At 38.8% G+C, this 23,064-nt stretch overlaps 2 protein-coding genes across 16 annotated transcripts in view; one reads left to right on the top strand and one right to left on the bottom strand.

The window, feature by feature from the left end:
- The window catches only part of pum2 (pumilio RNA-binding family member 2), a 351,446-nt gene that overhangs the window by 287,466 nt on the left and 40,916 nt on the right, over positions 1-23,064 (top strand). Inside the window, exon 23 of one of the 14 annotated variants that reach the window (XR_010894994.1) lies at positions 7,024-7,102. The exons of the other annotated variants lie outside the window; for them this stretch is intronic. The gene's annotated coding sequence lies outside the window, so the exon portion shown is untranslated. The remainder of the gene's footprint in view (positions 1-7,023; positions 7,103-23,064) is intronic. 14 annotated transcript variants of the gene reach the window in all.
- The window catches only part of LOC137019325 (uncharacterized), a 21,592-nt gene continuing 12,476 nt past the window's right edge, over positions 13,949-23,064 (bottom strand). Inside the window, exons 2-3 of one of the 2 annotated variants that reach the window (XR_010894993.1) lie at positions 14,997-19,496; positions 13,949-14,643 (exon numbers count right to left, since the gene is read on the bottom strand). Coding sequence is in view for 1 of the 2 variants with exons in the window: in XM_067384660.1 (XP_067240761.1) it covers positions 18,466-19,542 (1,077 nt within the window). In the remaining variant the exon portion in view is untranslated. Of the gene's footprint in view, positions 14,644-14,996; positions 21,280-23,064 lie in introns of those variants that run through there. The other variant, XM_067384660.1, reaches the window with a different exon arrangement.

Below are 23,064 nucleotides of genomic sequence, written 5' to 3'. Positions count from 1 at the left end.
GAAGAACCATTCACTGATGACAATCCGCCTTCAGATCGCAGAGTTCTAACACATTTAGAATTTTTGTTTGTTTTTGTTTTTTCACTTGGATTTTGGTGTGTTTAGTAATTCTGAATGGATCTGTATAGAAGCTATATGCAGTCATGTCAAGGTGGCTGGTATAGTGATCTTTTGGCATCTCTCCTCTTTTTCTCACAGCTTTTGCTTATGCACTGTATTTATACATTATGAATTATAAATTAAAAAGTACCTTTTTTTAAACTTGATAATTCTGTTTTGGAATGTGCCTTGATGTGCACAGTAGTTTTGAATTAATGGACTCCTTATATCATTTGGATTTTAGGATTCCTTTTGTCTCCAGGTCTCCAAGTGTCCTTTTTAGAAAGACACCTACGTTTACCTTGAAAAAACTTGAAGAAAATCTAGCTCAGAATTATCCTAAAACTTAAACCAGAACTTGGTAAAATATTTATCTTTATTTAAATTGTTACAAGCATCTCAAATCCTAGTTGTAACACATATTTCTTGAAAGTATATTATGCAGATGAAGTAGGTGTGGAAGGTCCTTAACAATCGTGAACATGCAGACAAAGGCATCTTTAAGTGATCGTTTTCTCACTGGTGCTTAACCTTGTTAGGGCCCAAGCGAAAATTCGCGCAGGGCCCTCTTGTTCTTCTAAGGATTATTATTATTAGGGCCCAAGCGAAAATTCGCGCAGGGCCCTCTTGTTCTTCTAAGGATTATTAGGGCCCAAGCGAAAATTCGCGCAGGGCCCTCTTGTTCTTCTAAGGATTATTAGGGCCCAAGCGAATTAAGCGCGCAGGGCCCTCTTGTTCTTCTAAGGATTATTAGGGCCCAAGCGAAAATTCGCGCAGGGCCCTCTTGTTCTTCTAAGGATTATTATTTTTTTTTTTTTTTTTTTTTTTTTTCCGTCTTCCGGGGCTTTTTGGGGGCCTTAACATGCTCAAAAACTCTTGAAAATTGGCACACACATTGGAATCCGCGGCCATTAGGACGCCGGAGAGGCTGGTACCCGGGCGTGGCAGGGGGGCTCGACAGCGCCCCCTTGAAAAAAGTCTGAAAATTTGGTCCATATATTAAACATGCTTGCACGTATTAGTATGAAACTCGGTACACATATAGACCTCATCGGGCCGAACAACTTTCGCGCTCTAAGTTAATCGCCACGCCAACAGGAAGTCAGCTATTAAGGGTTGTTTGAAAAACGCATGCTCTGGAATTTGATATACTCCTCCTAGACGATTAATCCGATCGCCACCAAACTCGGTCAGCATGAAGTCAAGACACTGATGATTAAAAATTGCCAGGGGATTTTTGATATCTCGAACGGTTTGGCCGTGGCGAGGCAACGAATTTATGGCGAGAAAAAGGAAACAGGAAATGTGTTATAACGTCTTAATACATATATTGATCTTTATGAAACTTCACGAGTGTGTTCGTTATAGGAGTCTGATCACATGGATGTGACTATTGTGAGTCAAAGTTATAGCGCCACCAACTGGCAGCAGGAAGTGTATCACTTTTTGAAATGTTTTGAGATCACCCTCTTATTTTTACCTGATTTGCTTCAAACTTCATCAGTGTAATGTCAATACACAGCAGATGTAGACCTATGACAGGATTTTTGATATTTGAAATATTGTTGCCATGGCAACAGGTCAAACTGTAATAATATTCTTGAGTGTTTTTGAGGCTCTTAACATGCTTCAAATTGCATGAAACTCGACACACACATCAATATTGTCAACCAGTAGACATGGACAAAGCCATAGAAATGGGCGTGGTGGAGGGGCTCAGTAGCGCCACCTTTTGACAAAAGTGGGGGGGTTAGTTTTTCCTACAGTCACCAAACTCGGTACACATATTATTCTCATCAAGCCGGACAATTTTCTAATTTACATTCATTAGCTCCGACCAACAGGAAGTCAGCTATTTTGGTTTGAATGTTAATTTTTTGAAAAAACAGGCTATGAATTTTATACTACTACTCCTACAGGGTTTATCCAATTTACACCAAGCTTTTTTAACTTGTTGCGAACACATTGAAGTTGTTTAATTGCAAACGGATTTTGGATATCTCAAACGGTTTGGCCGTGGCGAGGCAACGAATTTATGGCGAGAAAAGGGAAACAGGAAATGTGTTATAACTTCTGCATACATTGATTGATGTTTATGAAACTTCAGGAGTGTGTTGGTTGTAGTAGTCTGATCACATGGATGTAACTATTGTGAGTCAAAGTTATAGCGCCACCAAATGGCAGCAAGAAGTGTATCACTTTTAAAATGCTTTGAGATCACCCTCTTATTTTTACCTGATTTGCTTCAAACTTCATCAGTGTAATGTCAATACACAGCAGATGTAGACCTATGACAGGATTTTTGATATTTGAAATATTGTTGCCATGGCAACAGGTCAAACTGTAATAATATTCTTGAGTGTTTTTGAGGCTCTTAACATGCTTCAAATTGCATGAAACTCGACACACACATCAATATTGTCAACCAGTAGACATGGACAAAGCCATAGAAATGGGCGTGGTGGAGGGGCTCAGTAGCGCCACCTTTTGACAAAAGTGGGGGGGTTAGTTTTTCCTACAGTCACCAAACTCGGTACACATATTATTCTCATCAAGCCGGACAATTTTCTAATTGACATTCATTAGCTCCGACCAACAGGAAGTCAGCTATTTTGGTTTGAATGTTAATTTTTTGAAAAAACAGGCTATGAATTTTATACTACTACTCCTACAGGGTTTATCCAATTTACACCAAGCTTTTTTAACTTGTTGCTAACACATTGAAGTTGTTTAATTGCAAACGGATTTTGGATATCTCAAACGGTTTGGCCGTGGCGAGGCAACGAATTTATGGCAAGAAAAGGGAAACAAAGAGTTATAACTTCTGCATACATTAATTGATTTTGATGAAACTTTGGCTTAGTCTTCGTTGTACAAGGCTGATCACATGGATTTGAGTATTGTGATTCAAAGTCATAGCGCCACCAACTGGAAGCAGAAAATGTGTCACTTTCAGCATACATTGAGATCACCCTCTTATTTTTACCTGATTTGCTTCAAAATTCATCAGAATAATGTTAAAACTTGGCACATGTAATCCTTTGAAAATGGGCAGGGAGGAGGGGCTCTATAACGGCACCTTGTAGTGCAGTAAATGTGGAGTGAATTTGACATAGTCCTTTGATGTTTAACCGTTTTAAGTGCCTATTGCCCGCTGTGCACAGTTGCCCTGAAGCCACCGGGGTGGCGGTGCCACCGGGCTTGGGCCCGCCATCGCTGCTCGCAGCTATATTTATTATTTTTTTTTTTATTTTTTTTTTTATTTTTTTTCCGTCTTCCGGGGCTTTTTGGGGGCCTTAACATGCTCAAAAACTCTTGAAAATTGGCACACACATTGGAATCCGCGGCCATTAGGACGCCGGAGAGGCTGGTACCCGGGCGTGGCAGGGGGGCTCGACAGCGCCCCCTTGAAAAAAGTCTGAAAATTTGGTCCATATATTAAACATGCTTGCACGTATTAGTATGAAACTCGGTACACATATAGACCTCATCGGGCCGAACAACTTTCGCGCTCTAAGTTAATCGCCACGCCAACAGGAAGTCAGCTATTAAGGGTTGTTTGAAAAACGCATGCTCTGGAATTTGATATACTCCTCCTAGACGATTAATCCGATCGCCACCAAACTCGGTCAGCATGAAGTCAAGACACTGATGATTAAAAATTGCCAGGGGATTTTTGATATCTCGAACGGTTTGGCCGTGGCGAGGCAACGAATTTATGGCGAGAAAAAGGAAACAGGAAATGTGTTATAACGTCTTAATACATATATTGATCTTTATGAAACTTCACGAGTGTGTTCGTTATAGGAGTCTGATCACATGGATGTGACTATTGTGAGTCAAAGTTATAGCGCCACCAACTGGCAGCAGGAAGTGTATCACTTTTTGAAATGTTTTGAGATCACCCTCTTATTTTTACCTGATTTGCTTCAAACTTCATCAGTGTAATGTCAATACACAGCAGATGTAGACCTATGACAGGATTTTTGATATTTGAAATATTGTTGCCATGGCAACAGGTCAAACTGTAATAATATTCTTGAGTGTTTTTGAGGCTCTTAACATGCTTCAAATTGCATGAAACTCGACACACACATCAATATTGTCAACCAGTAGACATGGACAAAGCCATAGAAATGGGCGTGGTGGAGGGGCTCAGTAGCGCCACCTTTTGACAAAAGTGGGGGGTTAGTTTTTCCTACAGTCACCAAACTCGGTACACATATTATTCTCATCAAGCCGGACAAGTTTCTAATTTACATTCATTAGCTCCGACCAACAGGAAGTCAGCTATTTTGGTTTGAATGTTAATTTTTTGAAAAAACAGGCTATGAATTTTATACTACTACTCCTACAGGGTTTATCCAATTTACACCAAGCTTTTTTTAACTTGTTGCTAACACATTGAAGTTGTTTAATTGCAAACGGATTTTGGATATCTCAAACGGTTTGGCCGTGGCGAGGCAACGAATTTATGGCGAGAAAAGGGAAACAGGAAATGTGTTATAACTTCTGCATACATTGATTGATGTTTATGAAACTTCAGGAGTGTGTTGGTTGTAGTAGTCTGATCACATGGATGTAACTATTGTGAGTCAAAGTTATAGCGCCACCAAATGGCAGCAAGAAGTGTATCACTTTTAAAATGCTTTGAGATCACCCTCTTATTTTTACCTGATTTGCTTCAAACTTCATCAGTGTAATGTCAATACACAGCAGATGTAGACCTATGACAGGATTTTTGATATTTGAAATATTGTTGCCATGGCAACAGGTCAAACTGTAATAATATTCTTGAGTGTTTTTGAGGCTCTTAACATGCTTCAAATTGCATGAAACTCGACACACACATCAATATTGTCAACCAGTAGACATGGACAAAGCCATAGAAATGGGCGTGGTGGAGGGGCTCAGTAGCGCCACCTTTTGACAAAAGTGGAGGGGTTAGTTTTTCCTACAGTCACCAAACTCGGTACACATATTATTCTCATCAAGCCGGACAATTTTCTAATTTACATTCATTAGCTCCGACCAACAGGAAGTCAGCTATTTTGGTTTGAATGTTAATTTTTTGAAAAAACAGGCTATGAATTTTATACTACTACTCCTACAGGGTTTATCCAATTTACACCAAGCTTTTTTTAACTTGTTGCTAACACATTGAAGTTGTTTAATTGCAAACGGATTTTGGATATCTCAAACGGTTTGGCCGTGGCGAGGCAACGAATTTATGGGAAGAAAAGGGAAACAAAGTGTTATAACTTCTGCATACATTAATTGATTTTGATGAAACTTTGGCTTAGTCTTCGTTGTACAAGGCTGATCACATGGATTTGACTATTGTGATTCAAAGTCATAGCGCCACCAACTGGAAGCAGAAAATGTGTCACTTTCAGCATACATTGAGATCACCCTCTTATTTTTTACCTGATTTGCTTCAAAATTCATCAGAATAATGTTAAAACTTGGCACATGTAATCCTTTGAAAATGGGCAGGGAGGAGGGGCTCTATAACGGCACCTTGTAGTGCAGTAAATGTGGAGTGAATTTGACATAGTCCTTTGATGTTTAACCGTTTTAAGTGCCTATTGCCCGCTGTGCACAGTTGCCCTGAAGCCACCGGGGTGGAGGTGCCACCGGGCTTGGGCCCGCCATCGCTGCTCGCAGCTATATTTGCAATTGTGTCTGTATGTCTTCAGCCTCTCTTGGCCAGAGACTCAGAACTTGGTCAATTCACTCTTTGGAGACATTATGGGGTCTGCATGTTATGAAGATTGACTTTTACAATTGTGTGTTTGATCGATTCAGATGCTACATATATTCCCCCTTTTGATTCCATTGTTGTTTCTCCTATGGACAACAGCGAGCAACGTTGAAGATGCAGAAAGATCAGACAAGGCAGACACCTCAGCAGGTGTTAGTTGGTGTGAGGTGTGTCATTTGGTGTGGGTTGGTTGTTTGTGGTTGCAGGATGTGGTTATGGGAGTTGTGGTGTGAAGAGGGTTTGTAGCCTCTGCTCTCAGTCAGAAAGAGTCTGAAGTTTGCGGTGTCAATGTTCTCTCGTGGCGGTGCTGACTTGAGCAGGTCTGAGTGGTGTTGTGTGAGCAGTCGGAAGTAGAGACCTGCACTCCCATGGGACCCAACGCAACAGAAGGCGGCGCGGGACAAGATTTGATGGGCGTGGGCGGTGAGACACTGCTTGTGTGCGCGTTGCGGGAGAATCAAATGATTCGTGCGACTCCCGCAAAATTGAAATATCTAAATATAAAATATCTAAAAACGAATAAATTGTTTTTGTTATATTGCAAAAAAGCAACAAGAATAACTAATATAAAATAAAAATGATTTACAGATGCAAGCATATGTGAGATTCTATTTATAACTTGTGTTTGCAGTGTTGAGCAATGTAGCCAATCAGACATATCTGTTGATTTCTGAGATGCAATGGAGACACAATCAGGTGTTTGTTAAAATCCTCTCACCACTCAAAACATCAGAGTTTTTATGCAGTGCTGAAATTTGCGCTCTCACAAATCCTATTATTATAACACATGAAGTGTAAACATTATGAAAGATTTATTGTTCATATAATCATTATTATAACAGAGCTTTGTGAGATTGCGATGAACTGAGATGTCAGCTTTTTAGTCATTATAAAGAGCGCTCTTTGCGTGCATTCTGCCATACCAAACCATGCATGCAGCAGCTTGGTTTTCGTTAAAACTAACTGTGGTTTGTGAATGTTGATGCCTTAATAACAAATATTTTATCTGAAGCGTTTATTCTGGGATGTTGTGGTGACACATAGCTTAATATTTCATGGATGTGCGGACAAAAATCTATATAAGCTATTTTTATTTGGTATTTTGCGGGCGGGAGCAGGACAATATCAATTTTTTTTTTTTTTTTGCGGGAACGGGACAGAATCCTGCGGGAGCGGAACTGAAAAATCCGTCCCGCGCAGGTCTCTAGACAGAAGCTTGTGCTTCCCAGTACTCCTCAGGTAAGTACTGTTTACAGCTTTCCTGTAGCTCAGTGGTTAGAGCATGGCACTAGCAATGCCAAGGTCATGGGTTCGATCCCAGGGATTGCACATACTCAGATACAAATGTATAGTATAATGCAATGTAAGTCGCTTTTTTGGATAAAAGTGTCTGCCAAATGCATAAATGTAAATGTTTAAGAAGCTCTCTTAATAGCATTAGAAGCTCCTGTAGGTCAGATGAAGGCATGTTCAGTCATCCTTATGCAGCCTCTGTATGGCCACTGTGTGAAGGGCGTGGAGGAGGAGGTTGTTGCTGCCTGCTGTTGGAGATCCTGCAGTGTCTGCAGGATGAGGATGCTCCCATCCATGGCTTTTCCCCGTGGAAGGTCTGGTACCTCGGTTTGTTGCCATGGTGACAGTTCTGTCCTCTGCTGGCTAGGAGCCTTTTGGAGAAGGGTTTTGCATTGTAGCAATGTTGTGTGCCTTCTGGTTCCGGTTCTGCAGTTCATAGTTGCTAGTAGTGTTGTCACAGTATCAAAATTCCAGTAGTCGGTACAATACCATGAATATTTTACGGTTCTCGGTACCAATTTTCGGTACCACAGCAAAATCTGTTGGAACTATTTTTATATTTTATATAGCCTATTTTAAAAACATTAAATATGATTTGGAGTGTATGTGTGTTTGTGTGTGTATATATAGGCTACCTCAATGAAATAAATTTTGAAATATAAAAAAAAAAAAAAAAAAAATGCTCAAACATCAGTTTTATTCTGTTGAAAAAAAACAGCACATGCTGGTAAGGTAGGTTTTGAAGCTGGTATGCTGGTTTGAGCTGGTGTATGCTGGTCAAGTGCTGGTCCATGCTGGTCCTAAGCTGGTCCTGGACCAGCATAAACTAGCTCGAACCAGCATACCAGCTTCAAAACCTACCTTATCAGCATCTGCTGGTATTTTCAACAGGGGTAACAGACGTGCGAGTTTATTTTAGCTATTCCGTCAGTGAAACAACACACTACAGCCTGTAAAACTATGAAATAATTATTGGAAAATAATGGTAACCTAAATAATAGGAAAGTTAAATATTATTTCAAGCATTACAAAGATGCATCTTATAGCCAAAGTCCCGTTATTATAGTCTTTGATATAGCCTACCGCTCTGTGCTTTGAGAGGGATAGGGACATGAGCAGGAAAGAGACCATTTCTCTTTAATAATATCTTCATGTTATCTCCTGATGTTACAAGCAACTGACACTTGTTGTAAAAGGTCTAAAGAGCGAGTTTTATCCTCCGCAGGGGGAAGACATTCAGGCTATGTTAGATTCAGCACTGTCAGAGAAAACGAAAGTAAAAATCACCGCCATGTGTGAAACAAGCAAAAAGGTTTGTCCTATGGTTTTTTTCTACTTTACCACAGTAAAGAATGCGAATAGCCAATAATACAAACGAAAGAAACGTTTATAATCCCCTGCGTGAGTGAAGATTTGGGAAGATTCCATGTTCAGTGGAATATTGTTAAATTCTCTGATAATCGGGTGACCAGATCATATTCAAGTAAATACTGCCACAGTCCTATCAGTGGGTACCGATATACCCGGATTCTCGATACTACCGGTACTACAGAAATGCTGGTATCATCACATCCAGAGAAGATAGTCTATCTTGGTGGGTCACACTTGTCAAAGACTGCAGGTGAAAGTCAGTGTGTCGTAGATAGGCATGGACGTCGTGGTCTCCTGCAAGCTCTGGTGTGAATGCAGGGATGTGCCTGGCCATTCTTTGGAGGTCTTTGAATGTCACTTCACAATTTCAGGGTCTGTCTGAATTAATCCTTCTCCTTCTGTGGCTGCAGAGGCTCTCAGGAAACAGGCTGGTGAAGTGTTTAGCAGAGGGCTTTGGCTTCTCCCCCCTTTGTGTCTGTGTGCAGGGTTGGGGGAATTTGAGCTGCTGATGTGAAGTTCAGCAGGAAGCTCTTTTCTTGTGGGGTCCATTTGCAGTTGGTAGGACTGTTTCAGCTCTTTTTGGACCATGTTAACCCTCTGGAGTCTGAGGCTGATTTGGGGCCTGGATAAGTTTTGACATGCCCTGACATTTGTGCTTTTTTCAGTTGTTCATAAACATATGTGATCAGTCACGGAAAGTAGGGACACAAGTCGGTTCTGGGGCATTTTGAGTTATTCACAGATTCTGAAAGTGTAGTCTCCAAGCTTTCCAACGATGTGTAACACATGGAAATCTGATAATATTTGGATAAGTTGTGGCCATTTGAAGGTAGGCACTCAAAAAAGCTCAAAGGGCAGAAAATAACCTCTAATTTTGCAGTTCTCGCCTATTCTCACCTGCTGGGAGTGACAAAAGGGCTCATTTACATCTCATTTAGATAAGCCATACCCCCTGTAAAGCTGCATGGTTGCATAGCAATGACAGACGCAATGGGAAAAATCGGACCGCATACTTTTAAAAATAAAGGATAATGTGCATTGTAAATGTCAGTAATTTATCCTTTTTGACATTAGGACTTTTTGAACAGGATTCTGTGATAACCGTATAGTCCTGGTTTAGACCTCAGTTAGTGGTTAGACCTGGTTTGAGTCAAAGGATTAAAAAAATCCTGTACATTAAACTCTTCAATAAATACTTTTCCTTTTGACTTATAACGCACATTTTACGGCTACGGATACTTTATACTTTTACTTGCTTAGGAATTTAATCTGATACATTTACTATTACATTAGTAAATCCTTGTTAAGAATATTTAGTAACTGGCTAAAATTATTAGCGTCACATTCAGTTCAAGAATAGTAAGGTTTACATGAGCTAAGTCATTCACACCAGTCAATTCAAGCAGTTGAATTGTTATTCAAATTAATAGCAGATGCTAACATTACCATCTAAAAGCCCATTATAGTAATGGGGGTTTTTGGCAAGTGATACAATGTGTAACGAAATGTAGCGGTTATTAACCAATTTATGGATGAAATATGAATATAATAATTCATAAGATTATGAATAAATTATGATTCATATATCGACCCAACGGGGAATTAAACATATATTGTGAATCAATTACAACGAATTATAATCAATTACATATATGATTAGTTCTGGTTTAATAATTATTTAGAGAAACTGTTCGTTTGTCCAGTATGGAAGCCCTGAACCGCATGGTGAAAAAAAAAAAAAAAAACTTGGTAGGGAGAAAAAAAAAATCGAAATGTTATCTCGTTATTTCAACATAAGTCGTTATAACGACATAATATCTCGTGATTTTAAGATATTAAGTCGTTAAAACGACATATCTCGTTATTTCAAGATATTAAGTCGTTAAAACGACATAATATCTCGTTATTTCAACATAATAAGTCGTTATAACGACATATCTCGTTATTTCAAGATATTAAGTTGTTATAACTACATATCTCGTTATTTCAAGATATTAAGTCATTATAACAACATATTATCTCGTTATTTCATCATAAGTCATTATAACGACATAATATCTCGTTATTTCAACATAATAAGTCGTTATTTCAACATAACTCTCCATTATCTATCAAGTATGATACAGGAGGTGTACTTATTAACGTCCCCAGTGGCGCAATGCTAAAGTATTGGACCGCCAGTCTAGCTTTTACTGCGATCGCCGCGGTTTCGAACATATGTCGTTATAACGACTTAATATCTTGAAATAACGAGATATGTTGTTATAACGACTTATTATGTTGAAATAACGAGATATTATGTAGTTTTAACGACTTAATATCTTGAAATAACGAGATATTATGTCGTTATAACGACTTATGTTGAAATAACGAGATATTATGTCATTTTAACGACTTAATATCTTGAAATAACGAGATATTATGTCGTTATAACGACTTATGTTGAAATAACGAGATATTATGTCGTTATAACGACTTATGTTGAAATAACGAGATAACTTTTCGATTTTTTTTTTTTTCCTCCCTACCAAGTTTTTTTTTTTTTTTACCATGCGGTTCAGGGCTTCCGTAGTCCAGCAAACTAAGTCCCTCACAGAATATTATAAATAGAGTTATTATCTGGCCATGAAAATAACTTGCTATTATAACATCAAAGCATAAAGCGATCGAAAAACGTTAAAGTGACTTGGTTTTCAGCTGAAAGAACAAACAGAACAATCAAGCGTGAACAACGTTTTAATATATGCAAACTACGAATACAGAGGTTATACATCTAAATATATATACAAGAAAATACACACCTATGTACAAGAGTGGAAGTAAAGAGGGAAAGAGAGAAGGCAAGTAGCAAACTCACAACCAGCCCTAAGCCAGCACGGAAATCAGTTTCATCATCTAAGATTGAGAAACGGCAGTATACTTGCATTGGTTGCGTGTGTCGAATTTCAGGTTAGCGCTGGTGCAGTTCGTTGGCTTCCTCCGTTCAGCGGGAAGGTTTGAACTGAGGACGAGAGTGAGTTTCGCTGGAAGATGGCGATCCCGAAGCTGAGCGCGATGGCAGCGCGTGGTCACCGGAGGGGTCCGGGAAAAACGTGCACGAGATGCTCGTGAGACAATCGGGAGAGAACACACAAGAAAATTGTGCGTCTTTGCTTTTATGACAGATAAGCCGACACACCTCCTTGAGGTGGGGTAGCCAATAACATGGGTGCAAAGTTGGCGGGAAAGCTTTCCCTTTGTTTGGCCTCACGACTTAATCCAATGATTTATGACTATCAGATCAGATCTCCAAATGGAGTGTGTTCTTCACAGTATCATTAAACACATAGAAAAATGCATTTGTCAGCTGTGTGACATATCTCAGTGAATAGCTCGTGTCCGGAGCTTTACGGAGAGACCAAACTCGATAGGTCAGAAAGGCATAGGAGAGAAGTTATGGTTTACAGACAAAATTATATCGTTAAAATGCACACTAGCACAAATACACTCATTTAAACACTAGGAAACATGCATAGGCCCTAAAATATATGAAATATATATTTCAGCATAGTGTTAGTTTACAAATACAGTTCAAAATGTATGATTGTGTGTTTCTGTGTGTGTGTTTTTGTGTGTCCCTGTGTGTGTGGGGTGTTGGAATGTGGATCTGGTCAGTCTCTGGGGGGGGTGCTCCTTTTGAAATCACCAAAGTGAGGAAGTTGCCGTTTTCTGTTTACTCTCTCAGGTCCACAAACCTGCCGAAAGTCACAGTCGTCCGGAGCCGAGTTAGTGATTAACAAACAAAGTTCATCAGGTTAAAAGCGATCTGAAAACTCCAAAGTTTGATTATCCTTATATGTGTGCATACGCTACAATGCTAACGATTACAATTAAAACGAAAAGTCCTAAGCTAGCTAATAGCAAAAGACACATGAGATAACGTGTAGCCTACGTGTTCTTAGAATGAACACAAAAGACAAAAGAATAACAATAAGAATAGCAATAACAAAAGAAACAAAAGCCGGCGTATCCGATTCCAGTATGGAAATACAAACAGACAATGACACGCCCCTACTGCGAGATAGAATCCCAGAAAAACAAGCCAATTTTAACCTCAAAATGTACGCTTTTAAGTAAACCAATATTGCTACCTAAAACACGGAGATGCTTCTTCGTGATCTCAACTAACAGATTCGAGAAAAAAAAAAAAAAAACGCTTCTTTCTCAGTTTGCTCAATAGTTGTGCTGCCGACTTGTGTCCCTGGTTTGTGTCATTACACTGTATTCAGCACAAACTAGCTACCATAATATGTGAGGAACATGTATGTACATGTTTGTATTTTTGAAACAATAACGTTTATGCGTGGTTATTGAAAAAACAAAAAACTTAAGTCACTGAAATAAGGCCAAAAAAAGTATATTAAATCTGTGTTCACAAGACTTCTGGGTATTGGAGGTCGTAGACTACTAGAGTTTTTGCTTCAGAATTATGTAAAAATTATGCTGCCTACTCCTCCATATAAAACAATATATTGATTTAGTTTTTGTAAGACACTTTTTGTCAAGAAACACAGTATGTGTGGAGGCGTGAATCATCTTGAATAATGGGTGATTCTCACCTGAGAAGACAAAATAATCACATAATAATGACCTGAAATGACTTGTATAATAATGAGGCCTTTCAGTCAGGTAGGCTGTGAAAAAACCCTCTGTAATCATGTCTCAGCTCAGCTCATCATAAACAGCAATACTGTGAAATATTAATACAATTTAAAATAATGGTATTCTATTATATTCTTTAAAATATAATGTATTTCTGTAATGCAAAGTGTCTGAACAATTATGTTACCTCTATGGCATTTCATATAGGCTTTTAGCTTAAAAGCATGCATATTTGGAGAAATATTGATGGATTCTTATATGTTTATGTCAGTTTTCTATACTGAGGTGAATATTTATTCAATATTTATTGTCATCACTATGAGTGCTGGATACTGTGTTTTCAATTCATACTTGCAGCCGGAGGGCGCTCTGTACACCTTTAGGCCACAAATTCATATAAAGAAGAACAGGAACCAGGAACTAACGGCATGTCTTCTAGAGATCGCTAACCATGGCTGTAACATCCAGATTAACACTTTTCAAGACAATAAATACACGATTGAGACAATGCATACAAGTATTGCCTCTGAATTTGCCTCTGAATAGCGCTGGTTCAGTGGGCGTGGCCGCATTAGCGGATAATGAGCTGAATCACAGACTTCTGACATGGCTCTCTTTTCATACAGATTACATTAACACAGAATGTTTGTTTTCGATTTTACTTGCACGATTTGAAACCTGACATTTCAACATTTCTTTAGACATAAGTGTCATTTTTTTTGTCAGTAGTATTCATAAGTTACAGTTCATTTTCTGAGAACTATCAGATTGGACTTCGTTCAGAGGGAGACGAGAGATCACACATCATGTTAGTTTTCTTTATTTAAAAAAAAGCACAACATTGTGTTTTTACTCTTTGTGTACACAAATAAAAGAAGACATTCTATAGTTTCAATTGATATATTACTTAAGTCTCTATGACAAGAAATGATGGAGTATTTTAAGTCTGTTTTGCTGCAATGTGAAAAAAATCCTGCAAAACGCGCTGGCGCATTATCCGACTCCAGAGAGTTAAGCTCCTCTTTGATGCTGCAGAATTGCTGATTCAAGGTCTGGACTTCAGCTCTGGCTGCATGCAGATGGCCTTCAAGGGCCTTAGCGTCTCTTTCTTTAAGTTCCACATTAGCTGTTTTTAACAGTGTCTTTGTGTGAAACGGTTCTCTTTCAAGGTCTTGTTTGGTGGTGTTTTCCAGCTGCTCTCGGTGCCTAGCAGCTGTCAGAGCCTCTTGAATACTGGTTATCACCTTAATTTGCTCCATTCTGTAGGCGTCCTTGCACATGTCCGGTGTCTTCTCTCGTTGAGTGGACTGGAGCTCTGTGACTTGCAATTTTAGTTCATTTACCTCCTGTCAAAGACCCATCAGTTGGGCCAATGAGAAGATGATGCTAGTCAGCTCTTCGTTGCTCAGGCTGGGCGTCAGGAGTCCACTTGTGTTGCAGTCTCGTTGTTCTCTACCGCTGCAAGTCATTCACTGCTGAAGGATGTCAAGTCAAGTCAAGTCAAATTTATTTATATAGCGCTTTTACAATTGGTAATTGTTTCAAAGCAGCTTTACATATTAGAAGCACAGAAAAAAGGGAAGTGGTTAAAACTGTACAAACAAGCGTGGTAATATGTAACATATACAAGATGGTGCTACATTAAGCCAATGTCGGCTGACTTCCAGGGGTGGAAAAAACCCCCTAGGAGAAAAACCCAGCGTGCTAGCACTGGGAAAAAAGTCCTAGGAGGGAAAAAACCCCTTGGAAGATATATATATGTAAATGTATATGGAGATAGATATAGAGATTAAAAATCGATTATATATAAATATATGTAAGCGGATACGGGGATCCTGGGCTACGTTGTAGTCAGGTCCAGACGCAGGTTCTCCATCTGACCTGGATACGGCCTGGATCCAGCACCCGGCAAACCTCAGGATAAGCAGAGAGACAGATATTAGTGTAGATGCCATTCTTGTTCTGATGTACAGGTATATCTAGTGTTATAGGAAATGTTCTCGGTTCCGGCCGACCTAATTATTGCAGCGTAACAATCCTTTAACGGATTTGAAAAATGTTAATGTATTGATAATGTGTTATGTGTATGCAAGAGCAAAGAGATGTGTTTTTAGTCTAGATTTAAACTGACAGAGTGTGTCTGCTTCCCGAACAATGCTAGGAAGATTGTTCCAGAGTTTAGGTGCTAAATAGGAAAAGGATCTGCCGCCTTCAGTTGATTTTGATATTCTGGGTATTATCAACTGGCCTAAATTCTGAGATCGCAATAAACGTGAAGGCTTTCCTGTAGCTCAGTGGTTAGAGCATGGCACTAACAATGCCAAGGTCATGGGTTCGATCCCAGGGATTGCACATACTCAGATACAAATGTATAGTATAATGCAATGTAAGTCGCTTTGGATAAAAGCGTCTGCCAAATGCATAAATGTAATGTAAAATGTAAATGACTATAATGCATTAAGAGCTCACTTAGGTACTGGGGAGCTAAACCATTTAGAGCTTTATAAGTAAGTAGCAAGATTTTAAAATCTATACGATGTTTAATAGGGAGCCAATGTAATGTTGACAGAACTGGGCTAATATGGTCATACTTTCTGGTTCTAGTAAGAACTCTAGCTGCCGCATTTTGAACCAACTGTAGTTTGTTTAAAAGCCGAGCAGAACAACCACCCAGTAGAGCGTTACAATAATCTAGTCTTGAGGTCATGAATGCATGAACCAACTGTTCCGCATTTGTCATTGAGAGCATATGTCGTAATTTAGATATATTTTTTAGATGGAAGAAGGCGGTTTTACAGATACTAGAAACATGACTTTCAAATGAAAGATTGGTATCAAAGAGCACACCCAGGTTCCTAACTGAGGACGAAGGTTTAATGGAGCACCCGTCAAGTGTTAGAGAGTATTCAAGGTTTTTTCGTGAGGAAGTTTTTGGTCCAAAGATTAGGAAATCATAAGAAATTTCTTGTCATCCAGTTTTTAATGTCAGCTATGCATTCTGTTAGTTTTGTGAATTTGTAGGTTTCGTCAGGGCGCGAGGAAATATAGAGCTGAGTATCGTCAGCGTAGCAGTGAAAACTAACACCATGCTTCCTAATTATCTCTCCTAAGGGCAGCATGTACAGAGTGAAAAGCAACGGTCCTAATACTGAGCCTTGTGGTACCCCATATTTAACATGTGATCGATACGACATCTCTTCATTAACTACCACAGACTGATAACGGTCAGATAAGTATGATTTGAACCATGCCAAAGCAATTCCACTAATGCCAATATAGTTTTCAAGTCTTTTTAAAAGAATGTTATGATCGATAGTGTCAAAAGCAGCACTGAGATCTAATAACACTAATAGAGAAATACAGCCACGATCGGATAATAGGAGTAGATCGTTTGTAACTCTAACGAGAGCAGTCTCAGTACTATGGTATGGTCTAAATCCTGACTGGAAATCCTCACAGATTCCATTTCTTTCTAAAAAGGAACACAGTTGTGTTGAAACTGCCTTTTCTAGTATCTTTGACAGAAAAGGTAGATTCGAGATTGGCCTGTAATTTACTAAATCTCTCGGATCTAGTTGAGGTTTTTTAATAAGAGGTTTGATAATAGCCTGCTTAAAGGTTTTTGGCACGTGTCCTAGTGTTAATGATGAATTAATTATATCAAGAAGTGGACCTACGACCTCTGGAAGCATTTCTTTCAGTAGTTTAGTCGGCATTGGGTCTAACATACATGTCGTTGATTTTGATGATTTGATAAGTTTAGATAATTCTTCCTCTCCTATAGCGGCGAATGATTCTAGTTTTACCTCAGGGACACTACAGTGCACTGTCTGAAGAGAAACTGTAGACGGTTGCATGTTTATAATTTTCTCTCTAATATTATCAATCTTGCAAGTAAAGAAGTTCATAAAGTCATTACTGCTGTGCTCTATGGAAACGTCAGCAGTTGAATCTCTGTTTCTAGTTAATTTAGCCACTGTGTCAAATAAATACCTAGGACTATGTTTGTTTTCTATTAAGAGATTTGAAAAATAAGTAGATCTAGCATTTCTTATGGCTGTTCTGTACTCAATCATTTTTTCTTTCCACGAAAGGCGAAAAACTTCTAGTTTTGTTTTCTTCCAACTACGTTCAGCTTTTCTAACAGCTCGTTTTAGAGCCCGAGTGTGCTCATCATACCACGGGGTTGGATTAGTTTCCTTAATCTTCTTTAGACGTAAAGGAGCGACCGCATCTAATGTGCTGGAAAAGAGAGAGCCAATAGTTTCTGTTGCAGCATCGAGTTCTTCTAAGTTGTCAGGTATACTAAGGCGATGAAACTGCTCGGGGAGATTATTTATAAAGCAATCTTTAGTGGCAGACGTGATTGTTCTACAATATTTATGGCTGGGTGGTGGTTTTGTAGCCTTGGCTAATTGTATTATACACGAGACTAAATAATGATCTGATATATCATCGCTCTGCTGTAGAATTTCAACAGCATCAATATCTATTCCATGCGACAGTATTAGATCTAGGGTATGATTACGACAATGAGTGGGTCCTGACACGTGTTGTCTAACTCCAATAGAGTTTAAAATATCTGCAAATGCCAATCCAAATGCGTCTTTATTATTATCTACATGGATATTAAAATCACCAACAACAAGGACTTTATCCGCAGCCAGTACTAACTCTGATAGAAACTCAGCAAATTCTTTGATAAAGTCAGTATGGTGCCCTGGTGGCCTGTATACAGTAGCCAGCACAAATGTCAACTTACATAATGTTACATAAAGCACCATCACTTCAAAGGAATTATATTTGAAATTCTTTTGAATGATTCTGAATATATTACTATAAATTACAGCAACACCTCCCCCTTTGCCTTTCTGTCGAGGATTGTGTCGATAATCATAACCTTGAGGACTAGATTCATTTAAAGTAATGTAATCGTCTGGTTTTAGCCAGGTTTCTGTCAAACACAGCAAGTCTAGTTTATTGTCTGTGATAATTTCATTTACAATAAGTGCTTTTGAAGAAATAGATCTAATATTCAGTAACCCAAGCTTTATCATTTGTTTATCTGATTTATCTGTGATTTTCATTTTTTGAACATCAATTAAATTTTTACCCTTAAAAGGTTTTGGAAGTTTTTTGTATTTACTAGTTCGAGGTACAGACACAGTCTCTATGTGATAATATCTAGGTGAAAGTGTTTCTATGTGCTGTGAATTATCTGAGTTCTGTGACGTGAGGCGGCTAGCAGACGGTCGGTTTAGCCAGTTTGTCTGCGTCCTGATCTGGGCCCTGGTTTGTCATGTTTCAGCTCTAAGACTATTTGCCAAATTTCTAGAGAGAAGAGCAGCACCATCCCGGGAGGGATGAATACCATCTCTTTTCAACAGATCAGGTCTGCCCCAAAAGCTTTTCCAATTGTCTATGAAACCTATATTATTCTGCGCACACCACTTAGACAGCCAGCCATTGAGTGATGATAACCTGCTAACTATCTCATCACTCCGACGAACAGGAAGAGGGCCAGAACAAATTACTTTTGCTGACATTGAATTTGCCAGTTCACACACCTCTTTAATGTTAATTTTAGTGATCTCCGACTGGCGAAGTCGAACATCATTTGTGCCGACGTGGATAATGATTTTAGAATATTTACGTTTAGCATTAGCCAGCACTTTTAAATTTGCTTTGATGTCAGGTGCTCTGGCCCCCGGCAAACATGTGACTATGGTGGCTGGTGTCTCTATTTTCACGTTCCGTGTAATAGAATCGCCAATTACTAGGGCACTTTCAACAGGATTCTCAGTGGGTGCGTCACTGAGTGGGGAGAACCTGTTTGATGTTCTAATCGGAACGGAAGAGTGGTGTTTGTTCTTGCCATTATGCCGCCTCACAGTCACCCAGTTAGCCTGCTGCGTGGCTTCTACAACCGGAACCGAATGTGTAGTGTTTACTAGGCTAGTCGCATCCAAAGCAGTATCTAAGGCCCTTTCATTCTCACTATCCTCAATTAAAGTTTGGATGCGTGTCTCTAATTCTGAGATTCTCTCTGTCAGCCTGACAATATCCCTGCATTTATCACATGTGTAAGTCTCACTGCTGACAGAAAGAGCTAAGCTGTACATGTTGCATTTACTACACATGATAATCGTCGGACATGACTGACCGTGTGTTTGATGAACGCCGTCCGAAAAACTGCAACACACACGGGACTCGCTGGCTGGATGTCTCGGTCGCTTGCCGGTGCCTGGGGCGAGGGTGATGTGCGGGACGCTGTACCTCGCGGTGGATCGATGAATGCCGGGCAGCAACGTCTCCACAGCTTCCCGATCTGGCGAGGACAGATCAGAATAACATACATCGGATAAATCCGCCATTCAATCGACAAGGAAGGTTGGTTTAGAGGAAAAAAAGAAAGTAGACGGTAGCTAGCAGGCTATGGCTAACACTAGGTGATTACGCTGGTGGATTGCTAGTAATAAATCGTTCCGTTTAGTAATACTATGCAATAGGTTAAGTAATCTAGTGAAAAATAAGAAAGTTATATTATGTGAATAGGAATAAAGAGAAGGATTTAGGATAATCTCCACGAAGCTCCGAGCGTAGATCAGACAGCTGGCAGGCAGCAGCGTTGAGCAGCGTTGAGCATGTGGGCGGAGTCTCTCCGTTGCACTGCTCTGCCGGGTCTCCAGATGATACCGGTGGGGGCAGGGCTGGATATCTGAGGCATACTGTCACACTTGTGGGATCACGGGAGAGAAATGGCAAAGGCAAATGCAAGTTTGTACAGAGATGGTAAGCTATCTGTGTGGGGGAACAGCTATGTGGGCCGTGTAAATAGCTGATGTGGGGCAGCTAGTAAAGAAGGGTGCTACAATTTAGTGTTGGTGAACACGGACAATTTGAGTATCTTTGTTGACAGGTCCGTAAGCAGTTAGCTAATGATGGGCTGCACGTGTAGTCAAACTATTGCTCAACAGTGATGGGAATAACGTCATTATAAATAAACGGCGTTACTAATGGCGTTACTTTTTTCAGTAACGAGTAATCAAACGAATTACATTTTCTCCCGTTACAACACCGTTACCGTTACTGACAAAAAATGCCGCGTTACTATAATTTTTCATCCGAGTTGCTCTCTCTCAGCCATAGGACCTGCAAAGTTTTTTCTCTGGGGTGTGTGTGTTGGGGTGGGACACATACTAACTGATGACGAATGGTGTGTGACGATAGACCTGCAAAGCGTTTTGTTGTAAAGAAATAGTACAGGTTAGTCATACAGAAATACAATTTTAAACTGATAATATTGTACAATGCTGTGTGTGTGAGTTTGTTTATATTACATTGTGGGGACCAAATGTGTGTGTGTGTCTGAGCATGCAAGCAGAGCTTTAATTTTTCAAAAGTAGATTTAATTAATTATTCAAAAGTAATGATTATGAATGTGACAAAAACAGCAAGGAGACATTTTAATTGTTTATTAATAAATGTAATGTTTTCATTAAAGTTAAAGTTGACATTGCTGACTCTCATCATATCCGCATAGTGGAGGTGCCTAGAGAGAGAATGCACATTTCATTCGGATTACATAATCAAAGAGTAGCCTATTTCATTTCGTTTTGAATTATTTTGTTTAAAAGTAGACATTTAAAGCTTTCTATAGACATAATATCTCAGGTCTGTTAGGCAAGCAGCCACTGAGTTTAGGTTCATTTAGCCTATAAGATGCACTCCAGTTCACGTGCGATTGATCGCGCCCACGTCTCCATGTCATGATTATATTGTCTGTTATATTTGCTTATTTATTAAATCCAGGCAATTGGTTGATGAAACATTGATTAAAATTAAGATACAATTTTTACAAAATGAAATTCACTTTAAAGAAAGGCTTTCTACAAAACAAAACTTAATGAAGTGGTCAAAACCATGTCTGAACCACTCCATGTCTCCCGATATATTGCAAAATATATTTAAAACTCAGCATAGGCCTATTTAAACATAAATATGAAACTACGTTTTCTTTAATGGCTACCGACACGTAGTACAGTACAGAGAAATTTAATGTCGTGAGCAAGAGTGGATCATTGTCGAATCAAGAATTATTTAGTTTTAGACTTATATTTAATACTGGGGACATCCAATTTATTTGACATATTTTAATTTTTTTTTTTTTTTTTTTTTTTTTTAAAGTAACGCAATAGTTACTTTACCTGGTAATTAGTTACTTTTATAATGATGTAACTCAAGCAGGCTTTACAGGGGTTCAAGCATTTAAGGTGTTTAAGCACATTTTATACATTTTATAAGCACATAATATATTAAGTTTTATTTAGCAAGCATGTAACCACTTAAATCATAGAAGGAACAGACAATTTTAAAGGTGATAGAGAGGATTTTTTCGTCGACTGAGAATCTAAAGACTGTTACTGAGTTTTTTTAAATGAGCGCATGTGTAAGAGCAGCTCCTTCACAGCTAATTTCAAAGGAACGCCTCCCAAAAATCGTGCATGAGTATTGGAACACGAGTGTTTACCACCGGCATTCGCTGTGTCATGTTTTTTGGATTCATTAAGTCGGACTCACCGCAGGTAACTCATAATCTGCACTTGTTATTCCTGTCTCTTGACAAAAACATTGCATGCGGCGCCTGTGGAGTGTGGAAAGTTACTGGAGCGCGCAGGTACACAAGGAACGTCACGGCAGTGATTGACAAGCCAGAGGGCCAATCCACGCACGTCTCTCACAAGGAACGTCATTGCAGTGATTGACAAGATCATCGCGCAAACGATTGGCTGATGTTTTTAAGGCCCTACCTCCTGCACAGATGATGTATATTAATATTATTACTTTCAGTGCACCTAATAAATAGTCTTTTATCAGTTAGTAAAGACAGTTTCAAGTAATATTGCAAAAATGTATAAAGCAAAACATCCTCTTTATCACCTTTAAGGCAAAACAGGCAATATACCATTGAAAATATATGGTTTTTCAACAGTTATAGTGCCACCTATAGTCTGATCTTTATAAAGGTTTGCCAGCTTCTTTAGAGTCATATGCTGCATGTGCTCACCTATTTTTTTTTTAAAGTTATGAGTTTTTGTGTATTATTTATATGCTTTTGAGTATGTATTTTCATGCCCATTTTATAAATGACCCGCTAATAGCTACCCAAAGGGTAAAGTTCTTTTTTTTTTTTTTTTTATGATTATTGATCTAGAGTGTCCAGAGAATTTTACTTTGATGGTTTTATTCAGATTGAGACTAACATAAAACACACACCTGGCCCAGGATAATACTCCCATGGCTAATGCTAATTAGCGCATTTCTAGCAACAAATTACGACCACGATTAAACAATTAGAACTGGTCAATGTAAACAATAAGCATCAACAATATATACCAGATGAATACAGACATATGTGGACTTACATTGATGCATAAATGCATTCTTTCTTCTTGTGTGCAACACTGAAATGAGAACGTATGGAAAACAACTTTGGTTCCTATGACAGACTTTCTGACGAGAGATTAACTTAACTGTATAATCAACTGTTTAAATGTGCATTCCTCCAAACAATATTGAGTATTTAGATGGTATAAAAAATCCTAATTTGTGTAAAGCACTTGAAGCATTTATTTTATCATTTTAACCGATGTAGAAGAGTAGAAGAGAATTTGCATGAAAGATTTCTTATCCTGTGGCCCCCTCTATTGGAGATCATTAGTAGTGCAGCCAATGTAAGTTTATGGGATTTATGTTAAATGTTATTTTAATGATTTAACATGAAATTCAACAAAACAAAACTATTTCCCAATGTCAAGTAATATGTCACATGTGCTTGAAGAAGTTCTGAGCATTTCTTTAGTTATTAGCTATACACACACACACACACACACACA

The sequence above is a fragment of the Chanodichthys erythropterus genome, chromosome 4 (assembly GCF_024489055.1).
Source record: "Chanodichthys erythropterus isolate Z2021 chromosome 4, ASM2448905v1, whole genome shotgun sequence".
NCBI lineage: Eukaryota > Metazoa > Chordata > Actinopteri > Cypriniformes > Xenocyprididae > Chanodichthys > Chanodichthys erythropterus.
The sequence above is the reverse complement of the archived record's forward strand: the minus strand, read 5'-3'. Positions and strand labels throughout refer to the sequence as shown.